Here is a 15,544-nt window from a genome sequence, read left to right as displayed (position 1 = left end):
TTTAAGGTATGTAATTTCAGGCGGAAATTGCTCTAAAACCCCTTAGGGCTTAACAGGTTAAAGGTCCAGAGTCCATCTGAGAAGTTGACCAAAAAAAATTCAGAACCCACCCTGCTGACTCTAATTAATCACCAAAGAAAACATGTAAAATTACAAGAAACAGAAAATCTGAACAGGGCTGTTGCTAATTCTTTTTGCATGGACAAGACTTTTTTAATGCTTTTTGTGGCACTAGTGGTATTTATTTTTACAGTTTTTATGACAGTGAGGGGACAGAAAAGAGGTGAAGAGAGGGGGAAGGCATGCAGCAATGATCGCCTGGGCTGGGATTCGAACTTGAGATGGCTGCGTCGAGGACTAAAGCCTCTGAATATGGGTAGAGCATTTCACCCATGCACCACCGGCGTGCCTAATACACCAGACTTTTAGCAACATTTTAAGAAAACAGTTTTTCTATTACTTGTTCCACTAAATCTGAAGTACATACTTCATTCAAGGATATTAACAATTCTAGCGTTATCTAGTGTTATCTAAATTAGAGGTTCCCAAACTTTTCAGCCTGTGACCCCAAAAATAACAGTGCCAGAGACTGGCAAACCCCACACTTTTTACACTCTATTTTATTTATAAAATATAGAGTGAAATAATTATATGTATTTTTAAATTAATGTATTATTTTTAAAATGACATTTGATTATTTATATTTTTTATTATTATTTAACTAATTAATGAAATGTCATGATACATGTATTTATTTCACGGGAAATTCACGTTTATTTATTCAATTTTAAAGTAATTTATTTAATTTGTCCCTTTTGGCCCTCCATACACCCTCAACTGTCTCATCATGATGATTCTAAAAATCGTGATTTCCCATCTGGTGTATCGCGACCCCCCAGGGGGTCCTGACCCCCACTTTGATATAAATACTGTCACACTATTTCAGAATTGTATAAGAAAGAAACCAGTGTCAAGAACTGTGTCATTTTAAGAGCATGGGTATCGAGTTTTACATTTTTGTATTATGACCACAATCAGTACTAAAAACCTCTGGAAACAGCTACAACCAAAACAACTTTCCCCAGAGTTTCTGTTATAGTCAGACTTTTGGTATGCTCTGCTGGGACAGCAGATGTCAATAACCCCTGTTTCACAAAGCTTTCACTCACAAGTATTAAACTTTGTAACTTTGACATGTTGCGCTGTGTCATGTCTAATAAAGATCCAACTGATACGGCTCAGAATATTAGTGGCACAAGGCCTGGCAGGAACAAAATCTCATCACTTAAGAGATCATTTCTGGAAGACTAATATACAGTAGAGAACCATCTGTCTGAGTTACATAAATAATTAGATGTCCTTCCTAAAGATCTCAATTTAAAAGAAACTTGCATCCTTCCTCCTGTTAAGAAACAAAGGTAAGAATGTATTTCTTAAGGGTCATAAGAGTTGTTTTATTTTACCACTACTATTTCAGCTTCATTGTTCTAGATTTCCATCTGAGAGTTAATCCCTGAATTATTAGTGTATTATAAACAGTTATTTGTTTAGGCAAAAATAAGCAACAAGAGAACGGTTTTAAATTGCAAGCCTCAAAATTGCTTATATAAGAATGCCAGGGAAGTTCCTCTTCCAAACTTTCACAACCTGATAGCTACAACTGCAGAAAAATACATTTCATAAACGGAAGATTTTAACTTTCAGTCCAAAGTTTACTGCGGATCTTTGTTTATATGTTCAAGTATAAATTAAATTAAATATATCTGTCTATTTAAATATATATATATATATATATATATATATATATATATATATATATATATATATATATATATATATATATATATATATATATATATATTTAGTGCCCAACACACTAGACTGGCATCATTCTTTTGTTGTGATCAGAAATAATCATCTTTGCTTCATCTGTCTCTACACGCTACTCCTCCAACACCCCGAGCAGGGGGGCTCCTCCCTGCCCGACTTAAGGCGGTTAAAATCGCCCCCACTTACCAGCGAGATGCGACCTAATCCACGCAGAAGACCTTCTCCGATCTGCAGGGGTTGATGTTGCAACCTGGTTCACGGTGCTTTGGTGGACGTCCTCTTGTGTGGGGAAAAGACGAGGAAAAACGTGCCTGTAGTCTTGACATGCGAGTGGCAGAAGTGGAGATGCCGTGGAAATAAAAAGCTTATCGCATTACGAGCAACACTCAGGCTGGCTCACACCCTGGCTGGTTGATGTGAATGTTGCCAACAGATAGCGGTTTACTATAAGTCTCTCTCTCTCAACAGCGAATACCTCTTGTTTTTTTTTTTTCTTTTAGTAGGCCATTGGACGCATGCGCACCCTTAGGCGTAGGAAACGGTGATAATATTGTTTACAGAAGTATAATTTGAATAAACTTTGAGTAATTTTAAATTTACGGGTATACATCACGCATAAATGAAGTAAACAGTGTTTGGCTTGTACTGCCTTGTTATTTGACACTACTGTGGCGCCTATAAAATCTTATATTTTGCTTTAGAACAACTCTTGTATTTCTGATGGCTGAGTGGTGGACTTTTTTTTTTTTTCCTTAGGTGTAAAACGATGCTGATTTCACTGCATGTGCATTCATGTTGGCGGCAACTGGTTAGAGCTGACTCATCACACGTTTGTATTTTTCTGCCTATCATTTTTGGCAGCAGTAGCAGGAGCAGCAGCTCTGCTGGAATGAATCGAACAGACCAAACGGATTTTACAACAACTTTTTTAGAAACGATCACTTATGACCCCTTCAGCCTGGTCCTCTACACATACATGGTTGACTCGTTTTACTAATAAACATTCAACTTTTTTGTCACTTCGGGATGACAGTAAGTAATGCATCTTTTTTTTGTTTTTCTCTTATAGTGTGCTGTATTTTCTTGTTTCTGTAAAATTGTTGCTACACCTTGCTTTAAATTGCACCTCTGAGATAAGTTAAGTGATTTGATTTGATTTAATGCACATATGAAGACGTTTTTAAATATGTAAATTTGTTCCTAACAGTTCTCCACATGCTTATGATTAACCTAATATTAAGGCCTTAAGAGATAAATGTGTAAAAAAAAATAATAAAACTGCAGTGCTTTGCAAAAGTATTTCTACCCACTTAACCTATTCACATTGTAACACATTACAATGTATTTTTTGGGGATTTTATGTTTTAAGCCAACACAAAAGAGGAGGATAATTATGTGTGAAAAGATGAGACATACATGGTTTTCATAGAAACATCTGAAAAGTGTGGTGCCCATTTGTATTCACTTCCCTTTTACTTTTGTACTCCTAAATAAAATTGAGTGCCATCAGCTGCCATTAGAAGTCACCTAATTAGCAAATAGAGTCTACAATCTCAGTATAAATACAGCTTTTCTTTGAACAAAGCTGACAGGTCAGGGATAGGGTTGTAAAGAAGTTTATAGCAGGGTTAGATAGATTAAAATATCTCACACTTTAAATAAGTCACTGAGCACCATTCAATCCATTATTTTAAAAGATAAAGTACAGCACAACCGTAAACCAACTAAGAGATAGCTTTCAGTTTAAACTGACACGATAGGCAAGGAAAGCATTATTACGAGAAGGAACCATGAGACCTATGAAGACAATGGAATGAGTTTCAAGCATATCCTTGTGTTAGTGTGTTAGTTAAAGTTCAGATGTACAAAGTTTAACGTGATAATTAGAATTTGCATGCTGATGAGGCTCATTTGTCAAATTAAAATTACCTTTTGAAAATAATTTTCAAAGAGCCCAAATTTCTGTATTAGAAATGTTTTATTGTCTTATTGGTCTGACATAATACTCTAATCTTAAAGTTGTGTTTTCATTTGCTGCAAGCAGAAAATCATCACAACTCTCAGAATTAAAAGCTCAAAACATCAGTCTGTGTTCAATTAATCTATATAATGTGCTTCAGTTAGTGAAATGAGTTAGTGAAATAAATTCAATTCAAAATAAACTTTTCAATAATATTCTGATTTATTGAATATGACAGTAGATACAGTAACACCGAATACAGATGCACATTATAGATTTCAGGTTTTTAAATGTACATTTTTAAAGTTTCATCACATTGCAACCAAAAACTTCAAGGCATTTTATTTGAATTTTTGTTCAAAAAAACACAAACTAGTGAATTATAGTGGATATAAATGTTTCATTTCTGTTATATAAACATACTTATGTTTTGTAATGTGACTAAGTTTAAGGGGCATGAATTCCTTGCAAGGACCTGTATTTCAAACATTTTTGTATATTTCAATAATTTCATATATTTCCTTTTTTTTCACACTGATGATGTGTCTAAAACAAAACTTTTTAATTTGCTTCTAAAACACACTTTTACAAGAAATCTGCAACTGCCGCATGGAAACGTTGCTGCCAGCTGCTTCCGAGATCCATCCTTCACACTTTCCTGTATGTCACATCTGTTTCTTGACAACAAAACGCCTGTTGTGAGGAGAGGGGTCTCAGCCATCTCACAGAGTCCTGAGGGTAGTTTCTACCCAACAACAGATAAATCCTGCTTGCTTTTAAACCTGAGAAAAGCCACATGAAAACATGTCTTAGAGGCTGCCATTGATCCTCTATGCACTTTGAACTTTGCTCATGCATGCTGATCCGGACATACCCAAATACCTTGGCTGAGCTATTGAACTCTTCCAGATCAGCCATCCTTGGCTAATTTTAACAAACTGTGTCAACCCTTCAATCCCAGTCAACTTATTTCTCACAGATACACCAACATCTAAGAATCTTGTTGGTCGTGGGTTTTGTTGGGACCTACAGCCATGGATTTAAACATTAAACTCTGAAGGGGGGGGGGGGGGGGGAGTTAGCAGAGGACTTTCCACGATGACACTGCCTGCATATAAGCCCCCACCTTTCCACAAGTCTTTCTCTTCCACACCGATGACCATCGGGATAGGAGGGAAACAAAGCACGCTGATGTCTTTTCCTGGCAAAAAGACAGATTTAACTGGATCCAAAGCCATACGATCATCGATCATATGCAAAATTAAGTAGAATGAAATACTGTCTGTGTATCCGGTATTTTCATTCATGAACGGGATAATTAAGGTACAAGTATTACTTGATTGTCTCTCCGAGGCCCCGCAGACGCAAGCGGTGTTCAAGAGAAATCCCCGGCAGAGAAGCTGTTTCTACAAGCCGAGTCTGAAGGAAGGACCACGGCCTGCACAACCGTGTTTACGGTAACAAACAGCTGGTTGACGGACCGAGCGAGCCGGTTTGGGCGGATTAACAGATAGGTTTAGGATGAAATGATCTAATGATGGACTGGCGACTTGTCCAGGGTGTACCCTGCCTCTCGCCCATAGACTGCTGGAGATAGGCACCAGCTCCCCTGCGACCCACTATGGAATAAGCGGTAGAAAATGACTGACTGACTGATGAAATGATCTAAACGTTTTCATGTTATGAAGTTTGTTTTGTGGAACCCGGCTATCTTTGTTCTAGCATGCTATCTGTGGCATGCTATCTGTAGCACACAGGCCGGTTTGTGTTCTTTGTATGTTTTAAAGTTAAGATAAACTTTATTTGAAGGGTAATTTTAAACAGAAGGTCACTCATAACGCGCCGTCCGCGCTTATGCATTTTAACCCTTTTATTAACCCTGGTATTTTAAAGGTATGTGTTGATTCTGGTGCTAAGCTATCCGCTTCTTTGTTAGCTTAACTGCTAATGCTAAGAACACCTGTTTGCTAGGACTAAAGACTATTCAAAAGAAAGGTTGTTGGTTTTCAAGCTAGTGAGTAATAGTCCCTGAACATCATTTACTAGATTTGATAACTAAGTAAACACCATAAAGCCCCATTTCTCCAGAAAGATTTGGCTCTTTTCCAAAATACTCAATAATATTTCTTCAAATATTATTTCAATAAATAAAGGCAGCTAATTAGACTCCGTTGAGAATTAGTCATCCAGGAGGTTGGTTTTATTCAGCAGATCATTATTTAGAACATTATTTTATTAAAATAATATTTAATCTGATCTTGCATTGTGAAGGGTTGTCTAGATGTTGCTGATTATTGCCTAAGTTAGTTCCAAAACTAACTTAACTTCATTTCCAGATTCTTCAAGATAATCCTTGGTTCTCAAACATAAACATTGCATGGTAATGTTGCATCACTCTTTTTGGTCATGATTTCCAATCATCTTTAATCAACTTGTGTATATTGTACATAGCCCATTAGTCTTCATTATTCTTTAATTCTGCTTGGTAGTTTAGTTGGATTGTTTAGCATAGTAAAGAGTTTGTTGATTGAAATATGTTTGACTTTGAGTTTACTTATTTTTGTTAATAAATTATTGTATTTTAAGAAATTGTGTGAATTCATTCCATGTGTGTGCAGAGATAATGCTGTTCAATAATGTCAGAGCTCGTCTCACACCTTTCTATTTTGTCCTAATACCATCGCCTTACTGGGCTGGTATTCACAGGACAACCCTTAACAGATAACAGACAGATATTATTTGATAAAATATTAAAATATTAATATTAAATATTAAATAATATTCTCAGATTCATAATTACAACAGTTTAATGCAGCTGACTGAAACTCACTAACAAGACATTTTGAACACTGAGTACGTTTTTGTTATTTACAGTAGTTACTTTTTAATGGCTAGTATTATAAGCGTAAATAATATATTAGGTCATATAATGCCACCATCTAGAGTGTGATCTCTAATTGTTTGTTTCAAATGTCTTCTTGCCCAAAAATAAACATTACAGTTTCATGGTGAGCAAATGTTTGCCTGCTCTGGATCAAGGACAGTGTTGGGATTTTTAAACAAACTGAAACCAGATCTTGACCCTTAACTTGTGTTCAGGTTGATTTTAATTGTTTAAGTAAGCTCTTAAGTTATCTAAAGTAAAAAAGGGAAGTTCAGAGGAAGTTCATTTCAGCTGCTTGTATCTGGGTTATTGTGCTTTGAGTAATGTTTACAGACCCTTCCATCCAGAGGAAGCAGTTATTCTTTTTCTGGTTGAGAACAATGGCTTCCGACAGCTACTGGAGCAGCAAAAAAATCTCATCATATGTAAAAGTAAACATGAGATCTTGAGATTCCTAATCTACACCTTCTTGTCCATGACTATTACACATTGAGATTCAGTACATTGCTTTTTATCATTCGCACACACATACACACACACACACAGGCAGACACACACACATACTGTTCTTTGTCCTAATTGTGGTTGTTGTTGAGACTTATGTTGATATACAATGTGAGGGATAGAGACCAAAGTCCAATTCCTTGTTTGTGCACACAAACTTGGCCAATAAAGTTGATTCTGATGTTGTAGGGATTGACACATGTCGTGGACTGGGTGTGAGGTGCTGACTGACCTTGAACTGCTCCGAATCAAAATCTGTAAATCTGCCAGAGTCAGCTTCCACCCCAACAACATTGTTGGCCTTGCAGAGCAGTTAATTTAGCCTGTTTTCATCATTTAATGTCTGGCTGCTTGTCAAAGCATTAGGAATATCGCCCTCTAGACTCTTTTTGAAATGTGGTATATTTAGACTACTTCATGGCAATGTTTAACTGAAATTAACTAAATGTTCTATAATAAAGATATGGTGTAAAATTGAAATAAAAGCCTTGATCATATGCAACATTTCACAGATGTAAAAGCTATTGTGTTTTTACGACTAAGTTGACCAAGCAGGCTCTGCAAAGCAATCATTAAAACAGTGTGACTTGTGAAATTATTTAAATTTAGACTCTGCAAATTTGAGACCAAGCTTCCTGTAAAGGTGCATGCGAAAACCTGTGGTTTCCTTTTCCTCCCTGTGAATGTGTATTCAAGGTGGAATGAAATTTAAAAGAGAATGTATTTAAGTTGTTTTTTTATTTTGTTTTTGTGATTAAGAGCTTTACTCAAACGATAAAAGATACAAAAATCAATTTTTACTTTTCTGTGCATTTACTTACTCTACCTAAGGGATAACTGCATTGTCAGTGATGCATAAAGCTAGAACTGACTTTGCATTTGAAAATTTACGGCACATGTCCGGGTGTCTCTTCCAGCAAACAGTAACTTCCTCTTCTTTCGGGGTGATGTCAGTTACTTTGCGCTTTCTGCTGTTTGTTTAGCTAAAGTAACTCAGATTAACATGAGTTAACCAAATGGAGGCTACATGAAATTGCGTCAGGTATCTATTTACTGAAAAGATTTTGGAGAGAAGGACAACAGACATCATGGTATTAACAACATGCATGGTAAGTTATTGGATGTTAAGTTTTTTTTATTTTTACATATCAACTTTTTTTAATTTTTTCTGTCCTTGGAAATTTGAGAAGTACATGGGTTCTTTAAGTTGTTGATGACTTTCAGAAAATCAGAAGGTATGAATTGGCTGTGTGTTACATGGTGTAAACTGTAATTCACAACTTGTCCTGTAGCCAGGCTGTGAAGGATTTACAAGAAACTGTACAGATTCAGTTGAAAGAAAAACTGAAAGTACACGGATCTCCATGCATAGGGTAAGAGAGCTCTCTGTGTATTTACACACCCCTGTTAAGATGCCAGGAGCTTGTAACGTAAAAAAAACATGACCATGAATAATAAATTATTCGTTCAACAACAAAAAAAAAAAACAGTGAACAGCATCGTTGCATTTTTTTGGCTACATAAGTGTGCACTCCCTTACACTATTACTTTGTCACAGCACTTAAGCATTTGGTCACCAACGCCTTCAGATGGTGAGGTCATCTAGTTTCCACAGCCACTGTTTCCAGTGTTCCTGGACTCTGGCTATAGGCTAGTTTGAAACTTGAATACTTCTTTTGTTAATCTCAAAGATGCTGAAGAAGAAAAATTCCTCTTCGTCATTGGTTTTCTAGCAGAAGATTCTGGGTCAAAACTGACCGATGATTAAAACTACTATTGATTTCTTCAACCTTGACAACAGCCGTGGAGGCCAGGTCATCTGGCGCAGCACCCCATCACTCTCATTCTTGGTCAAATAGCCCTTACACAACCTGGAGGTGTGTTTGGGGTCATTCTTTTCTTTCTGCTCTTGGTGGAGGAGGACGCTATTTCTCTGTCTCCCGCAACCCTCCCATATCTGCCCTGCTTCAGCTCTGTGTCTTGTCTTCTTTTTGGAGCCTCTTTTTGCATATCTTCCAAATTCTGAGTTATGGATTTGGTCAGCTGGTCTCTCAATGCAATTGATTAAATTTTCTCGACGAGAAGACAGGGTGAAGGAGAGCCCACTTGTCCGGACTAGACGTTTTTCTCTGGATACACTATGGACTCCTGGCAGAAGTGGAGGATTGTGTGTTTGTCGATGATGTCAGTCGAGGACGTGGAAGATATGTATATAATTGGATATTTGATATCAGGATTTCTGCTTTTTTGGAGTCAGCGGTTACCTGGCATATCGAGAAATTTGGAGAATGTCAGCAGCTGTTCTGGCAATTGTGAGGCTGCCTGGCATGTGTGATGGGATCTTCAGGGCGATCAGCACTCAGACTGAGATGTTACGTGAGCTGAATCACAGACTGGATGTGATCTTTACACAGGATCGCAGGCAGGTTGCGGTTCCTGGACTCAGGGGTGAAATGGGATAAATCTAGGAGAAAGTTGTTCGCTCCGATCTGGCGAAAGACAAGGAATTTGGCTGTTTGGATTCGCCTTTGAGAAGCACCAGCGAGACTCTCAAGGTTGACGGAACATTAAGAGTCAGCCTAACCCAAATAATTGTTGTTTTTCTGAATCTGGCTCACCTGCACGGCCTTGATGGCTGGCTATCTTCAATCTCTCCTGGAAGTTATGTAAACATGACGCTCTGCTCCCTCTGCCCCCTCTCTTCCCTGAGGACATCTGTGGACCTGCTCAGAACTTTGTGGCCGGTTGATGAACATTCCAACATACCATCAAGGACAATGGCCTCTGGGACATTGCTTCATGGACTTATTTGCACACACTCACTTGCACACACACACATGCTCAAGATAAACATATGCACCCCCTCACACCACCTTCACCGTTCCCGGCATGATGTTGTTTTGTAAACTTGTTGCTTCTTTGTGCTGAGGTTTTTTGCAATCTCAAACTTTATCCTGCTAAGGATAAAGTGTGAAATATGATTTTTTTCCCTCTACTTACCTAATGTGGCCTCTTTTCTCATCTAACAAGGGCAGCGCCTGTGAGTGGGCAGCAAAGCCTCGGTGACCCGTCCCCCCTTGTCTTGTGTCATGATGTATGTTTGGATGGGTTGTACTGAAATTCTAATTTCCCCTCGGGGATCAATAAAGTATCTTTGAACTGAATTGTCCTGTTGAAAAATAAATGATGGTCCAACTAAACGCAAACCGGATGGAACAGCATGCCGCTGCAAGATGCTGTGGTAGCCATGCTGGTTCAGTACGCCTTCAATTTTGAATAAATACCCAACAGTGTCACCAGCAAAGCACCCCCACACCATCACACCTCCTCCTCCATGCTTCACGGTGGGAACCAGGCATGTAGAGTCCATCCGATCACCTCTTCTGCGCCGCACAAACACATGGTGGTTGGAACCAAAGATCTCAAACTTGGACTCATCAGACCAAAGCACAGATTTCCACTGGTCTAATATCCATTCCTTGTGTTCTTTAGCCCAAACAAGTCTCTTCTGCTTGTTGCCTGTCCTCAGCAGTGGTTTCCTAGCAGCTATTTTACCATGAAGGCCTGATTCACACAGTCTCCTCTTAACAGTTGTTCTAGAGATGGTTCTGCTGCTAGAACTCTGTGTGGCATTGACCTGTTCTCTAATCTGAGCTACTGTTAACCTGCGATTTCTGAGACTGGTGACTCGGATGAACTTATCGTCCGCAGCAGAGGTAACTCTTGGTCTTCCTTTCCCGGGGCGGTCCTCATGTGAGCCAGTTTCTTTGTAGCGCTTGATGGTTTTTGCGACTGCACTTCGGGACACTTTCAAAGTTTTCCCAATTGTTCGGACTGACTGACCTTCATTTCTTAAAGTAATGATGGCCACTCGTTTTTCTTTACTTAGCTGCTATTTTCTTGCCATAATACAAATTCAGTCTATTCAGTGGGACTATCAGCTGTGTACTGTATCCACCTCCTGCACAACACAACTGAAATAAATGGTCCCAACCCCATTCATAAGGCTTGAAATCCCACTTATTAAACCTGACAGGGCACACCTGTGAAGTGAAAACCATTTCAGGTGACTACCTCTTGAAGCTCATCAACAGAATGCCAAGAGTGTTTTGAGCAGTAATCAAAGCAAAAGGTGGCTACTTTGAAGAACTTAGAATATAAGACATATTTTCAGTTGTTTCACACTTTTTTGTTCAGTATATAATTCCACGTGTTAATTAATATTCTACAATATTCATAGTCGTGAAAATAAAGATAACTCTTTGAATGAGAAGGTGCGTCCAAACGTTTGGTCTGTACTGTAGTTGAATATAAGTGACCAAGTCCTAAATGCATTTTTTTAATTCCATTTTCTTTTCAGGGTGGTTCCAAAAACTGTTTAAATCTAGAAAAGCATCATCAACGGAAAACGAGAAAGACATAACAGGTGAAAAACTAGCAACATCCACCAGCATTGAATCTGAACCATCTTCATCTGCATCGTCAGAAGGAACAGCACTTACTAAACCAGAGCGATTAAAGGTTGGTCTTAGTTCAGAGCTGAGATGGAAACGGAAATATGACGTGTTTGTGTGCCACAGCTCAGCCCAGAGAGACATTGAGGAGGCCACACGCCTGGTTTTGTTCCTTGAGACTCCGCCCCGTAGCCTCAGGTGCTTTCTGTGGCACAGGGACTCCTGTCCAGGAGGTGCCATATCCACAGAATTTTGCAAGGCCGTGGAGAATAGCCACATACGGGTTCTGCTCATCACTCCCAGCTTTCTGCAGGATGGTTGGTGCAGTTACATGATGCACCAGGCCCTGGCAGAGGGACCCATGTCCAATAGGATGATACCGCTGCTTCAGGGCCTAGCCCACTCTCAGTACCCACAGGAACTGAGGTTCTACTACTACATTGATCTGAGCAGGAATCCTGACTATGGCTTTAGTGTCATTAACAAGACCGTACAAAGTTGTAAGTAATGAAAACAAGATATTTGGCAGCCAACAAACAGTGTCTTGCTCAAGTATTCACACTTCTGAATTTATTTACATTTTCCCGTATTACAACCACAGATTTTAATGTATTTTATTGAGATTTTATTAGATAGACTAACACAAAGTAGTTCATAATTGTGAAGTAGGATGAAAAAGATATATAGATTTCATTTTTTTTACAAATAGAAATCTATAAGACTTACTGTTAATTTCAAGCAAACTTAACTTTCATTTGCTTAAATAAAATGGCCTTCAGAAGTAAAAATTTGTTTTATGCGAAGGCCTCATAGTTTTGACATAAGACATAAGTTAACAAAATAGGTGAAATGCATTACTAGACTCATGAAATATGTTTAAATAAACATTCACTCTACTAGGAGTTACACTTTTGGTCTTTTAGTCACAAAAGAAAGTGAAAAAGAGCTTGGCTGCATTAAATCCCATTCTGTGGTGGATGAAATCTAACAGCATTTGTATGTCTTAGATCTGGAGAAGCTGATAGAAAACGAAAAGAAACTGAGTTGCAGCCTGGGCGGCTCAAGCAGTGGATCAGATGGAAGAGACCGTATGCAAGAAAGCAACGTGATGTCATTGCAAAACCCTGTGGAGACGTCTACTCCACTTAAAGGGATACAGCAGAGAGATGAAAGCATCAGACATTTGCTGTGACCAAGACTAAATTAAATATATGGTGCACTAAACACACTGCTGCGGATGACTACACACATATTCCAGATCCCCTTGGATCATGCCCTGCATTGTTTTGAAGAACTGTTAAGCTCTAAGGACAATCTTTGTTATATCTGTGCGTGTGTGTTGAGGATGATACATTCTCTTTGCACAGCATAGTGGCTTATTTTCCTTAGCAGATCTAAAGAAATAGAGCAAGAAACACCCACATCAGGCTATGCAATTATGTGTTTAAGTTTCGCCTGGAGCAAGAATTAAGAGATAAGGTTATTATTATTTTTTTAATAAAATGTGAGTCTCAGAATTATCTCAATAAAATATATATCAGATTTCAAGCTTTTGTGTGGTGTTCAGTTTGTTGAAAAGTGACTTTTGAATCATTTTTCATCTGTTTAAACTTTAAATTTTCTCTGTGCGTCCTTAATGGCCTATCCTGGATGCAGTCATGGAGTTTAACCCAAAAGCCAACAGGAAGCAGGTAAGCTCATGAGATGTTGGTCTTTGAGAAGAAAAACAAAGGGTGGAAAAAACAAGCAATTTGCAAGACTTGGATATGTTAACAGATGGATCTGACAATGAATGTGAACCCGGAATGTATGGTAAACACACAGGAGGGGATTAGCTGGACAAGGATCAAAAGACTCCAGTTACATTGATGCAGCACAGCTAAGGTATGGTGAGAGAATGACTAGATAATACTGCAAGGGGAATACAGGAGAAAAATAACTGATAAAGGAGACACAAGGATACACTGGGATCAATGGAACCACAACTAAAAGGAAACACGAAAGAAACAAAGAATTTAATAACCAAAACAGGAATAACTGAAACCACACAGATGGACCCAGAATTATTGAACCCCCACTGCAAATTATGCTTATTGGTAAAACATACAAACCATCAATAGTTTGCTACAAAGACATTAAACAATAACATAATTAAATAGCTTAATACAAGTAATATTACAAGTGATTTCTCCAAATTAATCACTTTATCCCAATCTTCATGACGGTATTAGAAACATTTTCAACTCTTTCATGACAATGATCTTTAGTCATTAGCAGAGTTCCCATTTGCTGTTATGGAGTGTTGCAAACACAATTCATAACCAGACACCAGCTTCTGGGATTGTCACTGATGATTTTTTTGAAACCACACCTTGGCAAACTTTAAGGGCAGTTGATAGCTCTCTCTTTCTGTGACTGACGTAGTCATTGAAAATAGTGTTTAGTGTTGAAACTGGGTAAAATTCTAAAAATATTAGTTTTATTTAACAAATCTAAACTGTTCTTGTGTAATTTGTTTATTGGACACAATTGAGCAATTCTGAACTTTACCAAAAAACCTGACTCATATTGATGGTGTGCAACTGAGCTAGAACACAGAATTAGGACAAAACTAAAGTCAAAGTCCAACCGATCAGAACACAGCAGGCAGAATCCTGGCTCATGCAGCCAATTAATTGACTAAAGCCAGAAATTATGAAATAACAAAAAGAGCATGTTTTCTTCTTAGAGTCAGATAGCCTATAAGGTCTTTGTTAGGTCTTTCATTAAAAGTCCCTTGCAGCACCTTGTCATTTTGGCAGGCTGGGTATAGTTGGTATTCACTCCATTTTTAAAGGAGTGAATACCATCAAATGTAAGATAATCCTTTAAATGTAAGATAATAATTGAGCCAAAGGGATCATAAAGTATAATGCAGGCAGAGCTTCTTTTATTTCCCCATGTGGTATTGATTGCCTCTATGTCCTAGATTTTATTATTGCTATTTCATCCTGCCTACTTCCCTCCCCCCCCCTAAACAACAGCAGTCATTTAGCTCCACAATATAAAGTACCCTATGATCACCCTGGTGAACCAGCATTTTAATGGTGAAAATGTAAGTAATCTCTAAAAGGCACAGATGCCGTCCGAGGCTTTTAAAACTCTTGTCGCACACACACTTACCAAAACACACACACATGTTGAGTGGTTACAAAATAAGTTTCACATTTCACATAAAAAAACATTCTCAAAAGCAACTTTAAGGCAATCTCAAACTTCTTAGAGTTATATCACACGCTTTCTCTGCTAGATGAAAGGTTGCAATCTGTTTTTCACAGTAACAAAATTTACTTTTGGAAAAAAATAAGAAAACTGGGACAGAAAGTAATTTCATGAAACGCTGCACATCTCCTGTTTTTTTTTTTTTTTTGGTTTTTACTTTTTCTCTTCAAAATCTCCTGTTCTTTAAACCTGAAATTAGAAATCTTCAAAGTTTACATAAAGACCATTTTACTAGTAACACTACTCAGTATGGTAAAATTAATTTAACATCTAAAAAGCAGGGATTTAATATCTCATGGCATTACAGCAGTCCATTTGTGGCTCATTTTGTGAGTCATTTGTCTGGATTTTAAGCTTTTGGTATTTTTTATATGATTTAGTGATTAAGGGCTCAAAGCAAAGGGTGGGGCATCATCATATCAGTGCATGGCATGGAGTGGCATGTATTGAGGATAAAATCTGATATAACGACATGCAACATGACTTGATGTGTTAATACTTGTAAGACCAACCCATATTTTGCTTGGCAGTTTTGTGAAAAGAGATTAAGTGTAAAAATCAGGCTTCTGAAGTCTCCTGATAACCTACTCTCTATCTTTGCAACTTTGAATCTGTTGTTTATGAAATTAACTTTTAACTTTAATACCTGAT

The 15,544-nt window shown here is 37.9% G+C and overlaps 2 protein-coding genes across 4 annotated transcripts in view; one reads left to right on the top strand and one right to left on the bottom strand.

Moving 5' to 3' along the window:
• st3gal4 (ST3 beta-galactoside alpha-2,3-sialyltransferase 4) overlaps nt 1–2,247 on the bottom strand; it is a 39,279-nt gene extending 37,032 nt beyond the window's left edge. The window contains exon 1 of one of the 2 annotated variants that reach the window (XM_047392075.1): nt 2,017–2,247. The gene's annotated coding sequence lies outside the window, so the exon portion shown is untranslated. The remainder of the gene's footprint in view (nt 1–2,016) is intronic. The other variant, XM_047392073.1, reaches the window with a different exon arrangement.
• LOC124884256 (toll-interleukin 1 receptor (TIR) domain containing adaptor protein) lies at nt 2,240–13,180 on the top strand. Of its 2 annotated transcripts, XM_047392078.1 has the most exons (4): nt 2,240–2,371; nt 2,587–2,862; nt 11,539–12,132; nt 12,640–13,180. In XM_047392078.1, exons 2-4 carry the CDS (start codon nt 2,775–2,777, stop codon nt 12,822–12,824), a joined length of 867 nt encoding a protein of 288 aa, XP_047248034.1. In that variant the 5' UTR covers nt 2,240–2,371; nt 2,587–2,774; the 3' UTR covers nt 12,825–13,180. The 2 variants fall into 2 exon arrangements, with proteins under 2 accessions (XP_047248034.1, XP_047248035.1); XM_047392079.1 differs by lacking the exons at nt 2,240–2,371; nt 2,587–2,862 and adding an exon at nt 6,611–8,287.
• The last annotated feature ends 2,364 nt before the right edge of the window (nt 13,181–15,544 follow it).

Source organism: Girardinichthys multiradiatus, chromosome 18, assembly GCF_021462225.1.
Source record: "Girardinichthys multiradiatus isolate DD_20200921_A chromosome 18, DD_fGirMul_XY1, whole genome shotgun sequence".
Classification (NCBI taxonomy): Eukaryota; Metazoa; Chordata; class Actinopteri; order Cyprinodontiformes; family Goodeidae; genus Girardinichthys; species Girardinichthys multiradiatus.
This window is presented reverse-complemented; position numbering and strand designations above follow the sequence as displayed.

Bases quoted from the DNA above. Each gene is read 5' to 3' on its own strand.
- LOC124884256 (XM_047392078.1), top strand. From the start codon at position 2,775: ATGACCCCTTCAGCCTGGTCCTCTACACATACATGGTTGACTCGTTTT. The intron at 2,863-11,538 runs GTAAGTAATGCA...TTTTCTTTTCAG, and splicing joins TTTGTCACTTCGGGATGACA to GGTGGTTCCAAAAACTGTTT. The intron at 12,133-12,639 runs GTAAGTAATGAA...TGTATGTCTTAG, and splicing joins TAACAAGACCGTACAAAGTT to ATCTGGAGAAGCTGATAGAA.